Source organism: Prunus mume, linkage group LG4 (genome assembly GCF_029339155.1).
Source record: "Prunus mume cultivar Tortuosa linkage group LG4, ASM2933915v1, whole genome shotgun sequence".
Taxonomy (NCBI): domain Eukaryota; kingdom Viridiplantae; phylum Streptophyta; class Magnoliopsida; order Rosales; family Rosaceae; genus Prunus; species Prunus mume.
This window is the reverse complement of record NC_142701.1, coordinates 4,459,517-4,475,091: the sequence shown is the minus strand read 5'-3', so window position 1 is coordinate 4,475,091 and position 15,575 is coordinate 4,459,517. Positions and strand designations below refer to the sequence as shown.

The window sequence follows — 15,575 nt, the reverse complement described above, 5'->3', positions numbered from 1 at the left end:
TCCTACATTCCCCGCCAGGCTAATACTCTGCTCATCGTATTGCACAGTTTCCCACCCCGGAGTTTTGTCCCAGATTTTCTTTGGTAAGGTTTTAACGAGCCACATTGATACATTCTTTCTTCCCAATTTTTTGGAGTTTAATGAAACAAATTTTTCTATATAAAAAATAGATTTCCATATTTTTCTATCAATTTCCATGACTTTTATTCAATATTTATATGGTGCTATGAAACTAATGCAAAAGGGAGCATCTTCAATAAGGATTTTATGTTGATTTTTTTTTTTTTTTTGGGTCAAATGATGATAATTTTTCATTGCAGAGGTTCCTTATACTTCACAAAAATACAAAAGAATACGCATTTCTTTGTATACAAAAGAATATTCACGTATTATACACGTACATAACTATTTTTCACAAATAACACACGTTTTCTTGACTTATTGTAAATGCAACAATTCCCGACAGACAATACTCAATGCCAGTTACACATAAGAGCAGTGTAATATAAGCATCATCTGCTCTGTTTTCCAAGTCACTGCCCCATGCAATTGATTCGAGCAAAAGCTAAGCCACCAAGTCCGGAAATTCAACCTCCATAAAATAATAATGTTATCACCAAAATTTGGCAAACGCCACGAAAGGGCCCCAATAAGATAGCTAACTATATAGTTAAATCTAACACTAAATACATCAAGTTTCTTTGCTCATCCATGTTTGTTAAAGAATATGCCTTCCGTGACACTCCCACCAAAATTGAGGTGGACCAGTTGAGTGCGTATTATAATTACCCGTTTTGAAACATTTAAGTATTACCTAATGAAGTTACAAAACTGCACGAACGGCGAGATTTATTCCTTTTGCCGTTTACTCATGCTTTTACGCTTGTTAACGTCCATATATTTTTTCCTTAACCGAATGGCCTTTGGTGTAACCTGCACAAATAAAAGCATCATATGATAAGTAATGTGACTACAAATTAGCACCATTCTGTAATGTTCGGGAACCAGAAAGTTGTAACAATCTGTACATATAACGAGGAACTTAGCACCCATTCGGTAATGTTCGGTTTTCAATTATTTTATTTTCTAAATTAAAGATTGAGGATGAAAATAAATTCCGGGGGTGGGGGTGGGTGTGGGGGGAAGGAGGGAACAAAAAGCGCTTCTAGTTTTAAATTTGGTTTTTAGTTTTATTGTATGAACCATTGCACATTTTATTCTCCATCCCATACATATATCATTTATAATTTCACATTCTCCATCGCACAGGTATATCATCCCTATTTCTCACTATCCTCTCATTTCTCCTTCTTTGAAAATAAAAACTAAAAACTAAATGAAAAAATGTTACCCAACGGACCTCAGCTGATAGTTTATATGGCAACATATGACAACTGTTCACAATTAATCACAAGTGGACGGATAAAATTAAAATCAGGAGGTACCTCAATAAGCTCATCAGAGGCTACATAGCCTATCGCTTCTTCAAGAGTCATCTGCACCCAAATGCTTTCAGATATTAGCAACCGCATGAAGAGTGTAAAGACAATGAAGGTTTTACTTTATTTAAAATTAATGGCGGGTTTATTACTACCAAAGCAGATTATAGAAGTGGCATTTTTATTCTCCAGCAGTTCTTAATATTTTGAACATTTTGAATCCGTTGTTGAAACTAACAAATTTTAAAGAATTTCTCTAAAATGTGATGCAACAGAATATTATGCTTTTGGAAAGAAAAAATGGAACATAATAGGAAGATTAATGTAGTGCACTACTTATCAATAGAGTGCAAGCGTGCTTTATACATGACACGAAGTCACTAATCATACAAGAATTAAGCTAATCAAACCATAAGCCTAAAAATTTTCTCATTAAATGATCAGATGTTAAGTAAAGCACTAAAGTAAATGACTAAATTGCTTTTTTTATCAGCCTATATCAACAATGCTTCCCTCTCAAGCTGGAGAGTATATCAACAACTTCCAGCTTGCTACAATTATAACTGAGACGAATTCTAAATGAGATGAGATCTGTACAAGATGAGAACCAAGAAGAGATCTCATCAGGATGGAGAACTCAGCGAGGCAAGATGGAATCTCCACAGGGAAAAAAACTGAGGTGAGATCTTAACTAGAAAAAACCACAAGAATTTCAACATATCTATCACATAGTAGCTAGAGATAAGTTGGCCACTTTTTGTTCTTCCTCATATTATTGTTTTTGTGTGTGTGTATGTTCAAAGTAAGGGCAACACGTTAAAGGAAAAAAAAAACAAATCAGAAAAATAAGAGGACGATCATTGAGTTACACTACTTATCAATAGAGCACATGGGTGTTTATGTATGGCCAGAAGACACAAATTTGCCAGATAAGCCTTGAATTATGCTAATCAGACAATAAGAATCAAATTTAGCTTATTAAAAAGTCAGACCTTACGTTAAGCTAATGGACTAAGCTAAAGGTCCCATAATCAGTCATTAAACTAAATGACTAATAACCAGCCTATATTACAAAAGTGCTATCAAGTTGGCCCCTATATTAGGCTGAGGGATTAACTGTAGAAAATTTGAATATCAAGTCAAATATATTTTAGGATTAACGATTTCCAAATTGTAGACCATCTATAGATAGACTAGATCCCCTTAATGATGGATAAATTTACGCTAGGGCACATTGCCCAATTTAATATATGGCTAGGCTACAAAACAATCCTTATTTCAATACAGTGACTATATAATGCATGCTAGACAACCCATGGAGAAAACTGTATGCAACAAAGATTAAAGAAGAATAACTTGGTTGATACATACAAGGCGAGGAGGAGCTAGTTTCACATTCTCATCCTTGCTTGCAGCACGTACATTTGTAAGTTCCTTATTTCTTACAGGGTTGACCTGTATTGGCAAGGTCAGTCAACTATACAAACCACAAGTTTAATAACATAAATATAACACAATTCATAACATGAAAAGCACATAATTTCCTTACATCTAGATCCGTGTCCCTCGAATGTTCGCCAACAATCATGCCATCATATGTCTGCGTTTTAATGAACAAAAGAGACACTTTTATCAAACAAACAAAACCACGTCTATCCAGTTCATTTACTAGGTACTCTAGGATCTATAATTTCTTTGAATCAAATAACCACTTACCCAGTCTACCTAGTATAGGAAACACAGTTTTCATCCTTTCACTATAGTTATTAATTTTAACCCATGTGAAACAAATTTTTTATCCTGGGCCATCCTGTTTAAGTTAATTAGCCCCAAAAATTACACAGTGATCAATTTTATCCTGTCCTTAATTTCTCTTCTTTATATAGAGATGAAGAACAAGACCACACTCTCTCTTTTTGTCTTTTTGTCCTTTTGTTTTTTGTCTGAACAGGACCACACATTTGTAGGGAAAAAGGGTCTAGAGTATTTGGAGTTGGAAAAAGATGGCTGTGACAGAGAGCGAATGATTAAAGAAATATGGAGAGAGCGAATGATTAAAGAAATATGAATTTAATGTTCTCAAAATAAAGAATCATCCTTTAGTCAATATGAATGTATTTTTATCATCTAGAATACATGTAATTAGCATAAACAATAGGATCCTTACCTACCACATCTGTAATAACTAAAGAGATTTGGGAAGTTAAAAGATAGGTAGAAACAAGAACTGATCATATATGTACCAACCTCCATGCCAGGATTCACAAAAAGAGTTCCTCGAGGTTCTAAACTCATTAACGCATAGGCTGTGATTGTACCATAGCCCATTGACACCTATTGAGTTAAGTAAAAAGAAGGAAAATACCAGTCATATAACACATACAACTTCCATGTAAACAACAGGTGTAACATATAGAAGATTTAACATTATATGTTATGATGAAGAGTTACATCCATATTCCTATCTTAAAAAATAGTCAATGTTTGAAATAAGCATCAATCATGAAGCAACTGTAGATCATAAAAATAAAAAGTGGTTCTCTTGAGATGTCTCTAATGTTTAAGCTATACATCTTCTCAAGACAAGAGCAGTTAACTTGAAAAATACATTTTAACAAACCTTAACAGATAATTATTCTTCAGAAACAGTGTAGAATCAAATAGTTCATCATAAATCAAAAAGCAAGTACACGCATACCAACACTCCTTTCCTGACATTTCCAAGAGGACCTCTGTATTTTTCATAGGCTGTGTAAAAAAAGATAACATGCATGAGAAATTGCAATAAAAGAAAATAACAGCAGGCTTAACTTAAAAAAACAACAATATTTAAAGCTAATAACAAATAAATTCAGTGAAGCAAAAAAAAAAAAGCTAAACAGTAGAACATTTGATTTTAGACTGAATACCAGAAAAAGAAAATGGATGAGTTATAACAAGAGGAATGTAATTAGTATTTAGCGCTTTTAATTCAGAACACGCTAGTGGTTCACTCTCCACACTATCACATTTTAGAAGTATATTCTCCAAATATGAAGGTATAATACTTTATAACAGTTGTGATCATAATAGGAACTGCAATGCGTATTGGGAATTTAACGGAAAAGACATTCTGGTCAAATTGCCATACTCTGTATCCATACTCATATCCTGAACCAAGCATAACACAAGTTATGTTACATTTTACAGAAAAATTTTACAATCTAGGGAAAAACTGTAAATTTGAGGAGTATTTTTTTTGGGTCAGGAAAAGCACTGAAAGTTGCTTCATTTGGTTTTAAACTGATTGGAAAAGATACTACCACGAAATTATTTCTGGACTTCTCTGTAAAAACATTTCAAGAACATTAATTTTAGTGTCATTTTTCTTCATTAGAGGGGGAATTCTGTGCTAAGCTTTCTGTGTTGCTGTATGTGTTGGTTTAGGTTTTCTCTTTCGATTTTTGTGCTTATTTTGTTATTTTACATGCTTCATTGACTACTTGTTCATGTTTATCTCTCTCTCTCTCTCTCTCTCTCTCTCTCTATATATATATATATATATATATATATATTTCAATTTACTCAGCACGACTATGTTCTTTTCTTCCCATCTCGAATAGATCAAAATCAATTCTGTAAAATTAAGATTCATCTGATTAGACCATAATAACTGTTATTAACCGGCTGAGAATCAGATTTATAAAAATACACATTTAAGAAAATAAACACAATATAAAATAAATTCAATTCAATTCTTATTTTATGTTCATCAGATGCATAAGTATCATACACTAAGAGTATGTAAACATACATATGCATGAGTTATACATGCATGCATACATCACTATATATACATATAGGCACAGGTCCGGACACAAACACAAGCACATCCATATGTCAGGGTCTAGACCTGGACAGAGAACCATGTTAAATCCAAGCAACCAGAAAATGTAGAACTAGGTGATGACCAACTAGGAAAAGAATTACCTCCCTAACGAGGCCCCAGTTACATGACAGATTTAAAGGCAAAACCAAAATGCAAAGGGAATGGAGAGATAAAAGTAACAAGACAGGAAAATCTTACTTAAGAAAGCGCGATGCATAAATCCAGTTCCACGTGTGTCACTGCTAAACACGCTTCTGTAACCAACCAGACCCCTGAAGAATACAACACAAAAGAAGATCAATTTCTATTATTTAAATAGAATGTATCGCCAATGAAACTATAAATCACTAGGCCAGATATAAATCATAAATGGTGATGAAACTAGTTGACTGCATAGATAAAACATGGTTAAAGATTATGCAATGTAACATTAGATGTGCAATAATGGTAAAGAGTCACCACAAGACCAAATGAGTGCGATGGACATGGTGATTTTCATTCTGATGACTACCAATATGGAAAAATGTATAAACGGTACAACCTATCAAATGCTAAACAGATAATTATTGCTTATGTGGCAAAATAATATAGGCTCAGTGAGGCAGAAAGAAGAATTGACATTAAGAGGGTAAGAGAACCTTGATGGACATGTCAAAGACAATCTAGTCCTGTCAACACTTCCTGGAACAGGACCCATGTCAACAATCTCAGCTCGCCTATGAGATAAGGCTTCCATAACTAACCCGACATGCTCTTCATTTACCTGCAACAATAATACATGAGTCTCAATTGTTGAAAGGAACTACACAATTTTCAGATCTGCAATTCCTTACCTCAATAGTAACTTCTTCAATTGGCTCAAGCTTTTGACCATTCTCCGTTTTATACCTGATTCAGTACCAAAAAACAAAAAACTTAGCTCAAGGTGTCAAAATGAGTAATTCAACAAAAGCAAGGACAGAAGAAAAATCATACAGTGAATTATGTGTGAGCACATATCAGTGTTTTAAATCACGCTCACATAGCGCACTATATCACTAACTATATTGCATAGCGTTCCTAATTTTCTATACACATACACTAATGCACGCACAGTAGATATAACAAAATGAAGTCTAGAAAATAGGACCTGCTACTGTATAATCACTGTTTTTTTAAGGATATCAGATAAAGTAAAATTATAACACAAGACCTTTTTTCCAAAGCATATAACAAAACATTGGGAACAAAAATGTTAAAAAGAACTCTTCATTCCACCTTCTTTACCATGTATTGACTGTTAATCTTTGCATATGTCTCCTCCATTAGTATCCTACCAAAGTTCCCCAAGTATTTCACATTTTTGCTGCAAATGTCTTTATAATTTTAACACTCTAAACTGATCACCATTATATTTCCAGAACCTCAATATATTTTTCTTTATAATAAAAGCCCTGGATTTGGGAAATCCATATATATGTAAACAAAATCACATTTACTTAGCAATAAATCAAAAATCAGTGCCTCACATGACTTTGGGAGGTGAGACAGACAGCTCGAAGCCTTCCCGCCTCATATTCTCAATTAAAATACCTGTTTTACACATCATGAAAACTACACTGAGAATATGTTTAAACGTAATTGACAATGAAATGTAGAGATGCAAGTGGAGAGAGCCGTGTCAGTAAAACATCGTATATATATTTGGTTGACAAGAAGTCTCTTGGAAGAAAACAAGAAACTGCGAAAATAATTGTGAACTTAAAGGAACAAACCTAGTTGAAGCTCTCCCCTCCCTTGAACTTCATATGATTCTGATAAGCCTGGAAGAACATTAATGGCAAGATTGGTTTCCGCTTCAGCTGATAGCCGATCACCAATTTTTCCTCCAGTGAGCTGCAAATTATAACATCATCAGCATGTCAGATCATGTAGACTGGTCCAAGTGCAACCCATTCTTACAGGTGCAGTCATCAGTTTTTTGCTTACATTTAAGTGGAATGAAAATACATAGAGTGACGGATGACCATGTTAAAAAGGGCGCAACATGTATTGTGACCCCAATAACACTTGCCTAGAGCATGTCTAGGGCGTTTACAGGTTGGTGGAAAAAATATATATTTTTGGACATTAGCCTGGCTTGGGACTGATACAGAGTATTCCTAGCAGGATGTATTATTATGCAAGTTGAATGAAATTCATTACTTAGAACTAAGAAGTTGCTGGACACCTGCCAAATTTCTACCGTCCTTATGTACTACATATTTTCAATTGGACAGGTGATTCAAACCCTACTTTTCATAAAAATTGACACCCCACTTTAATGTCAAATTTGGGAAAACATAGATGACAATAAGAGATTACAATACAAACTTTCATATCTCTACTGTATGTGCTCTATCTATATATTTTTCATAGTTTATCCTAGTTCTAAAGCAAGTACTGATTTTCTATTCATACAATAATGATTTGAAACCAAAAATGAGAAAAATAAAATGAATACATCTATCAAAGTGACAAGTAAATAGCTAAATGCAAATTAAGGGCATTAAAAAAATATATAGTATATATATATATATACTGATTGCAAAAAAAACAAAACGGAAAAATCATGACTTACGTGGGTACCATCACGACCAGCTAATGGAGAATCGTTAACACCAAAAGTCATGGAAATAGTTGGGGGATCCAACTCAACGGTGGGTAATGCAATCATAATCTATCAGATGCAACCACAAGTCAGTTTTCAACAAAATGTACCACTATGACGCGTTATAGAAAGATAAAAACATATAAACCCTTAGAATGATGCAATATAAGAATTACACATCATAATGTTTTACCATCATCTTAAGACAAAAGTAGATAAAATCATTTAAGTAACTAATTTGAAAGACAAAAGACAAGTGATGTGGACTACCTACATAGACATTCAAATCGCAAATCGCACCCAAGAGAAAGAGCAAACAGAGTCAGACATAACATGGTGCAAAAGTTGTACATCCTTGAAAGAAAAGGATCCCATGATGCTGAACAGATATTACATTCGATTGCAAATCCCATCTGTCTATTAAGAGCATGTCTAATTATATTAGTGACTATAATTGATTTCTTATGTGTATCACTAATCCATAGCACCTCATTTTAGTAAGTGGTATAAGTTCTCATACACTAGTACCCACAGATATGGATTATTAAACCAATTAAATATAATTATACACTGTGAGGGACATTAAGTATACATTTACTTATTCAAAAATAAACTCATGAAAAGTTCACAAACAGTAAATAACAGAGCATGTTGATTATATCGAATTGGGAAGCAACAATAATCTACTCCACTTGGATGGAATGATTTTTTTTATTAAAAAAAAAAATTTAGATTTGACAATAGGCTAAGGTATGGCATGTTTACTTACTTGAAATGGGGAAGGCAAAAATTGGGGAAGTCAAGAATAGAAGAGAGAAGGAATGGGTAAGAGATCACCCATTCCAAGTAAGTAAACATGCCATTAGTTTTTCCTTCGTGCCTCGATAAGCTAAATTAGTTTAAAACTATAACTAATAGAATATATTTGAGATTTAAATAACTAGATAAATATATTTGAAATGGCTAATATAATGAATAATTTCAATTTTTTTTCCTTCTAATACAAATACAAATAGTTGGGTTTTGTAGTAATGCAATCAAGCAATTTAACTATATAATATTAACTGAATTCCTAGGTTTGAAATAATTCCTCCCAAAGGGACCCTTAGTTTCTCATCTAACCTCTACAAAACTCTGGCATACAACATAATGTGTGTATCTAAAATCCTTCTGACATACATCAAAATAAACTTGGAGCATTTCTTCATGAAAAACTAATAAAGCCCCTACCCATTTCTTCTCTTTGCGTCATTATTGAAAATACTCAATTTCATTGACCTATTTAACTTTATTACAAAGTATCAGAATAAATCAGAAATCCAATTCAACCAAGAAATAACAAGTACTTTTATGACATAAGAATTAAAATTAAAATACTTTTCACACTTCTGGCATGATTGTTTATAAGTAATGGGAATAATAAGAAAGAGACTAGAATAAACAAGGAATGGGAATCGTATCAACTATCCCCTCCTAGTTGATTTGATTTCTGGTTTTGGGGTATTTGATTAAGGATTTTAAGGTGGGACCTGTGTATTAAATGATTGTTTTCTGTGTAAGTTAACACAAGGGAAGTCAGGAATGGCAATCATTCCCTTTCTTCTTATTCCCATTACTTGTAAGTAAACATGCCATTCGTCATAAATTGTCTAACAAGACTAAGTTTCAATTCACAATGTCCTCAATTACCAAAAAAAAAAAACTCAGTTTGTTCTCTATTGGTACCACCCTAAACTGCGTAAGAAGAATGCATTCCCACCCATTACCATAATATCCCGCAGTACTCACTGAACTGCATTACATCAAGCAATCCTACTATGGTGAAAGCTTCTCATAACTTTACTTTAAAGTAATAAACTTCTACATCACTATATGAGCCAAAACTATTTCAAATGAACAAACAGAACATCAAATATATGTACAGAGAATATCAAAATATCAAATGCTTTACCATGGTACAAGCACCCTTAATTTTTATTTGAAAAGTTCAAACTCAAATGTTAAACAAGACACAAAGCACCTACACCTTGCCTTATACAACGGCCATCCATAATTTGTTAACACAAACTAGGATCAGTTTAAATAATTATATTAGAAGGGAACCAAGGTGAATGCCTATGACTCTGCAAGAAAGGGACTGAAAAACCTTAGCAAGAGCCCCAGTTGAGCCTTCTCAAGGTAGGAACGGAAGTACAAGGGATACAAGAAAATATATAGTGAAGTAATTATATATTCAGATTTAAAAAAGAAAATCAGAATAAAAAAACAATAATGGGAAGATCAGTTGACTACGTAAGACCAAAGAGAAGAAAATGAAAAGACTTGAAGGCCATAGACATAATTTCCACTAACATACCTCAACGTTTGCGACCGTATGGCCAATAGATGGACTTCCCAACCCAGCCATGGATACTATGTCACCAGCTCCAGCACTATCAATTAGGGCCATATGTGTTCCCTTCTTTTTCATCAGTTTCACAACCTACAAAAAGTAAGCAGTTATCCTGTAAATTAGTACCATTGCCTGTGGAAGATGAAGAAACAAAAAACTAGTTTAGAAAAAAAAAAATTGTAATATTTCAATTTGGTGTTGAGTTTCTTTCCTCATGTAAAAAATTATAGCTAATGTTCATATTTCATAGAAAGTCGTTGAAATAAGCTTTTGTTCATTTTTTATTTGCCTCAAGAATGTTATAGTTCTTTTATTGTGATGATTAATAAAGCTTCCTTAAATTAAAAAAATTTATTATTAAAAAAAAAAAGTAGTAACTTCTTCTGAAACAAAATGTTCACAAATATTGGTCTAAGTTTGTAACATGTTCATGAGAAGACAGAGGAAACAGAGAATTTTGTATTATTACGTGTTCAAAAGAATTTTTCAAACATTACCATTATTCTGTGAGAGACAAGGATGTTTCAGAGGTTGTATACTTTCATCTTAGATACTTAGTCAGAGAAAAACAAAGCAATAAGCCTCAATACTCTAATTAAGCAATTATAAAATGCAGGCTTAGAGCGCTAGTAGTCAAATACAGAACATTCTGAGTAAACTAACGCCATTTCTGATAAGTCAAATTAACTGAACCAACACATACACATAGATCAAATAATATATAGGATGGAATGAGGACATTGATAGTGAACTCTACAAGAGCTTTATCTGAACATGGGTAAAATATCATTGTGATAAAGAATTAAATATTGTACAGATGCACTACAAGTGGGAAAAATATTTCTTGAGCTCCAACTACAATGAGGAAAATTTACAGCCACAAACCTTCCCTTCTTCAATTTTCTCAACCCCAGAATCTTTGTGACGCAGCCCATGAACTCTGTCACCAACACGAATGCTGCCAGAAGAAACCCGTCCAGTCAATATTCGTCCAAGGTAGAAGTCTCGTTCCATCATGGAAACCTTAGAGCAACGCCAATAAATGCTATTTCAATTTTTCCAACACTATGAACAATAAAAGGAATGAACAGAAAAGATAAAAACAAGTTATTTATCCATTAAGTCAAAGCCGGTGACATGGGTTCTATAGCATAATTATGTGTTCCTTGCAAGTGTGTGTTGCTGGATTATCCATAAAAAGTGCAACTGCGCTCCAGTGTGAATAACTCTATCTCATGCACTAATATTGAAGTCTTCTGCCAAGAACTTGTATTTATAGAACAATAAACCATAAAGCAACATGAATCCTAAAAAATAAAAAGAATAAATAAAATCATACAAATTCATAAAGAATAAAGCAACATAAAAATCATACAAATTCAGAACTCACCATAGTTGGGAAGATTTTGGTTTGAACAATATCCTATATCTAGATAATCCCAGGAACGTAATAAAATTTCCAAAATTGAAATCTGAAGTTAAATTAGCATGAAAACAAACTTTCCAAAAGCTTTACCAGTGCATAGCTTTCAAATCCATCCATGAAGGCATTTCCACATCATAAGATTATGACGAGGATAAAAAAGAAAATCATAATCAGCAATGCACTAATAGCTAGTTAGAGGATATTGGTTATGGTGCCCAAGACCTTAACAATCAGTTGCAATCTCAAATATTACTAGCAGTCGTAATCCTCATTTATAGGATGGTCACACTTCCCACAGAATTCGAAATGTACAAGCGGAATTCTCTAAAGAAACCACTTCATAAATCAAGGAGGAAAGTACATTAACAGACCAGCCAAAAGCAGGAAAAATAATATGGATTCAACCTACATATTCAGCTCAAAAAAGGGAAGTGCAGTGGGGTGAGGATAAATATACAAATACATTCTTTAACAGTTGAATACCAACCAGCATCTGGAAAGGTGCCTCAAGATTGGCTGTTGGTGGAGGAACATGACTTATAATGGCATCAAGCAGCCGTGACATATTTCTTGCATCAGCAGGTGGATCTTTGGTGTAAGTGGTGGAAGCCCAACCTTCCTTAGCAGAAGCATACAGCACAGGAAAATCTAGCTGCTCCTCTAAATCAAGAATAGGAAATATTTTGATTCAGATTTTCATCTGACTAATACAAAGTTAAGACAATGGAAATTAAAGTTGGAACATCCAACCCATAACCAATTGGAAATGGGTGAAGAGGCCCAGATGTTATATACTGTGATGCAAGGTTTCAACAATCCAATGTCGGATCTTAATGTGTGGCAGGACTGAGACAAACATGTGGATTAATTATATTAGGTGGTGTAAAACACATGTGGCAAATTGTGCTGAACACGTGAATGAATTGCCGGCTTTGATATCATGTTAAAATTAGAGCATCCAACTCAAAACCAATTGAAAATGAGCAGAGGCCCAGGATAATATATATTATAGTGCAAGACTTGAAATACCCAAAGTGGGATTTTAAAATCTCAACATTCCCACTAACGTGTCGCAGGACTTCACCTGACACATAGATAAATTATATTGGTAATATGGAGCATGTGAGACCAGATTGGGCCTGACGCGTGGATGAAGTTTCATAACACATTAAAGTTAGAGCATCCAACCCAAAATCAATGGCTGGAGAGGTCCATGATATTATGTAATGTAGTGCAATGCTTGAAATACCCGATGTGGGATTTTATAATCTCAATATTCTGTTCTTATATTTCCACACCTGAAGCACCAAGATTTGCAAAAAGATCGAATATCAAACTCTCAACTTCATTACACATCTCTTCCGAAACTGCATAAACACAATAACCAATAACATTAGCAATAACCCAAGTAAATGGGAAATACAGCTTAACAGCTATGATCTGAGGGATGGAAGCTGTTCTTTTTTTAAATGAAAATTGTTTCCTTCTTTTTCTGTTTTTTTTTTTAAAAAAAAATGAAAACTGCTTCCTACAAGGCATGGCAAGAGTAAAGTGAAATGGTAAAAGGGGATAATAATAATTAAACAGGATGCCAAATAAAACATAAGACAAATTAAGTTCAGACACACAGCACACAGAGAGAAACATTATGCACAAACAGAATGCTTTCAAGGAAGCAACCCAAAACATCTTGACACAGCTCATCTTTTCTTATGCAGTTAACATGTGTCTGCTTGCGCACATATATGTGTTTACATATCATAAGTTGACTATCATTCTTTTGTTTGTTATCAAACAAAGCATCAGCACTTTGGTTTGACAAACCCGACCAACTCAAACACAACCCAAAGTTTGAATAACTACCTGGGAAAGTATAGTTAATAAGTTGAACAAATACGGAAATAATTTCTTAGCCCAAATTAAAAGATCAACAGAGTCTGAAGTCTTCAACTGTCCAATCCATTTCTAGGATGAGTTCTAGTACCAAATTGTAGAAGTTACAACATGAGAAGTCACAGGCAATTTCCATATACTGTTCTTTGACTTAATCATTTAGTTGTAATAAGAAGATTAGCAATAACCGAAATTCTTTCCAAGTCAATATTGTTAAATTATAACGAAGCACTTATATGTGTTTAAATTAGTTATTGAGAATTGTAATGTCATTTTTTTGCTCAACTCACCCGTGAAACAATGATTTGGCAATCAGAAAAACCCAAAGAACCCAATAATAACTTGGACTAACAAAGATAGACCCCTTAGTCTTCCTTGAACAAAGTGAATTTGTAATTCGGCAAGCAGGCCTCCTAACCCATCCAACCTGCTCATGTCCGCCCTTTATCAATGTCCCCATTCTAAAATTATGCATGCAATTATTAACTTCAATTTTGCAAATTAAAGATGCACCCAGTGTGAATAAGTACCTGCAGGACGATCAACTTTGTTTAGAAGAAGAATAGGTCGCAGCCCATATTTTAAGGCTTTCGCAAGTACAAACTTTGTCTGCGCAAGCGGACCTTCCCCAGCATCAACAACTAAAATTGCCCCCTCAACCATACCAACAACCCGCTCGACCTACAAATCCATCCACAACAAAAGTTAAACAAAAACCAATGAAAACCAATTTCATCCATTAAAGGAAAAAAAATTAAAACTTGTTTCCGACTTCCACTCTCAACTAGAAGTCTAAATGAATGTCTGCTGCAGTCACTTACTTCACCACCAAAATCTGCGTGTCCAGGCGTATCAACCATGTTTAGCTCATACTCCTTCCACGGAATTGATGTAACCTACATACAGTTATAAGGTAATTCAATCAAGATTCACCTTATCACAACCAAAATCAACCAAAGTAAAATACAAAGAACTTGGACAATAAATAAAAAACTAAATTAAAGAACAAATAAATTTTGAAAAAACAAAGACGTTCCCCGACTTTATTCAATAGTTGCATTCTACATTTCTCGCCCTATCCATTTTCTAATGTTACATATGGGTACTATACAAAATCTCAACTTTGGCTCTTGTTTTCCATTTTCTCAGCAACCAAACAAGTCCTCGGATCCATCCAAGAAAAATAAAACACGCCCTCAGATTAGATTGCAATTTGCATTGCATTTCTGTAGGAAGTCACTGACCTTTGAGGCGATGGTGATGCCGCGCTCCCGCTCCAGGCTGATGGAGTCCATGGCGCGTTCATGGGGGATGTCGGCCCCGCACTGACGGAGGAGGCGGTCCATGAGCGTGGTCTTGCCGTGGTCAACATGAGCTATTACCGCCACGTTGCGGAGCCGGCTTGGGTTCAGCGCGCTGCTCGGTGAAGTAGCATCGGAGGCCGCAGTGGCTGCCGAGAAGGCGCGTGCGAGTGCTGAGGCGGGTGGGGGCAGTAGGTACGGTTTGGGAGCAATGGATGAAGCTGAGGAAGAGAAAGAGTTTCGGGTGGAGGACCAGAGAGAGCGAAGCACCGGCCCCACCATTTCTAAAAACTGAGACGGAAGAAGGGGTATGCTCGTATCGGATACTCCTCCGAGGATATGGCAAACGACGTATCGTGGACTTTTCTGTTATGTTGACCATCCGATACGCCTTCGGTACGCCATGGACACACAAGCGATACGGTCCCGATACGGTCAAGGATATGGCGGAGGTTATTTTGCAATATACTTAGCCTTTTCTTCTGGATTCGACAGAGGCTAGTTTTTACTGCTTTCGGAGGTAGAGAAGAAAGAAGAAGAAGGAAGATGAAAAGAACTTAGTTGCGCTTGCAGCTGCTGCGAATCTCCAGTTGCAGTTGCTCTGCGAAGAAGAGGCGTCTAACTCGT

The 15,575-nt window shown here is 34.8% G+C and overlaps 1 protein-coding gene across 1 annotated transcript; it reads right to left on the bottom strand.

Moving 5' to 3' along the window:
• Window positions 1-577: 577 nt before the first annotated feature.
• On the bottom strand, window positions 578-15,575 carry LOC103342965 (uncharacterized). Its single transcript, XM_008246630.3, has 19 exons — window positions 14,892-15,575; window positions 14,469-14,543; window positions 14,178-14,328; window positions 13,053-13,121; window positions 12,242-12,414; window positions 11,214-11,351; window positions 10,293-10,418; window positions 7,907-8,005; window positions 7,062-7,182; window positions 6,816-6,879; window positions 6,141-6,195; window positions 5,946-6,070; window positions 5,506-5,579; window positions 4,138-4,187; window positions 3,687-3,773; window positions 2,989-3,039; window positions 2,811-2,894; window positions 1,446-1,496; window positions 578-933 (listed from the first exon to the last, which is right to left on the bottom strand). Exons 1-19 carry the CDS (start codon window positions 15,228-15,230, stop codon window positions 850-852), a joined length of 2,016 nt encoding a protein of 671 aa, XP_008244852.1. The 5' UTR covers window positions 15,231-15,575; the 3' UTR covers window positions 578-849.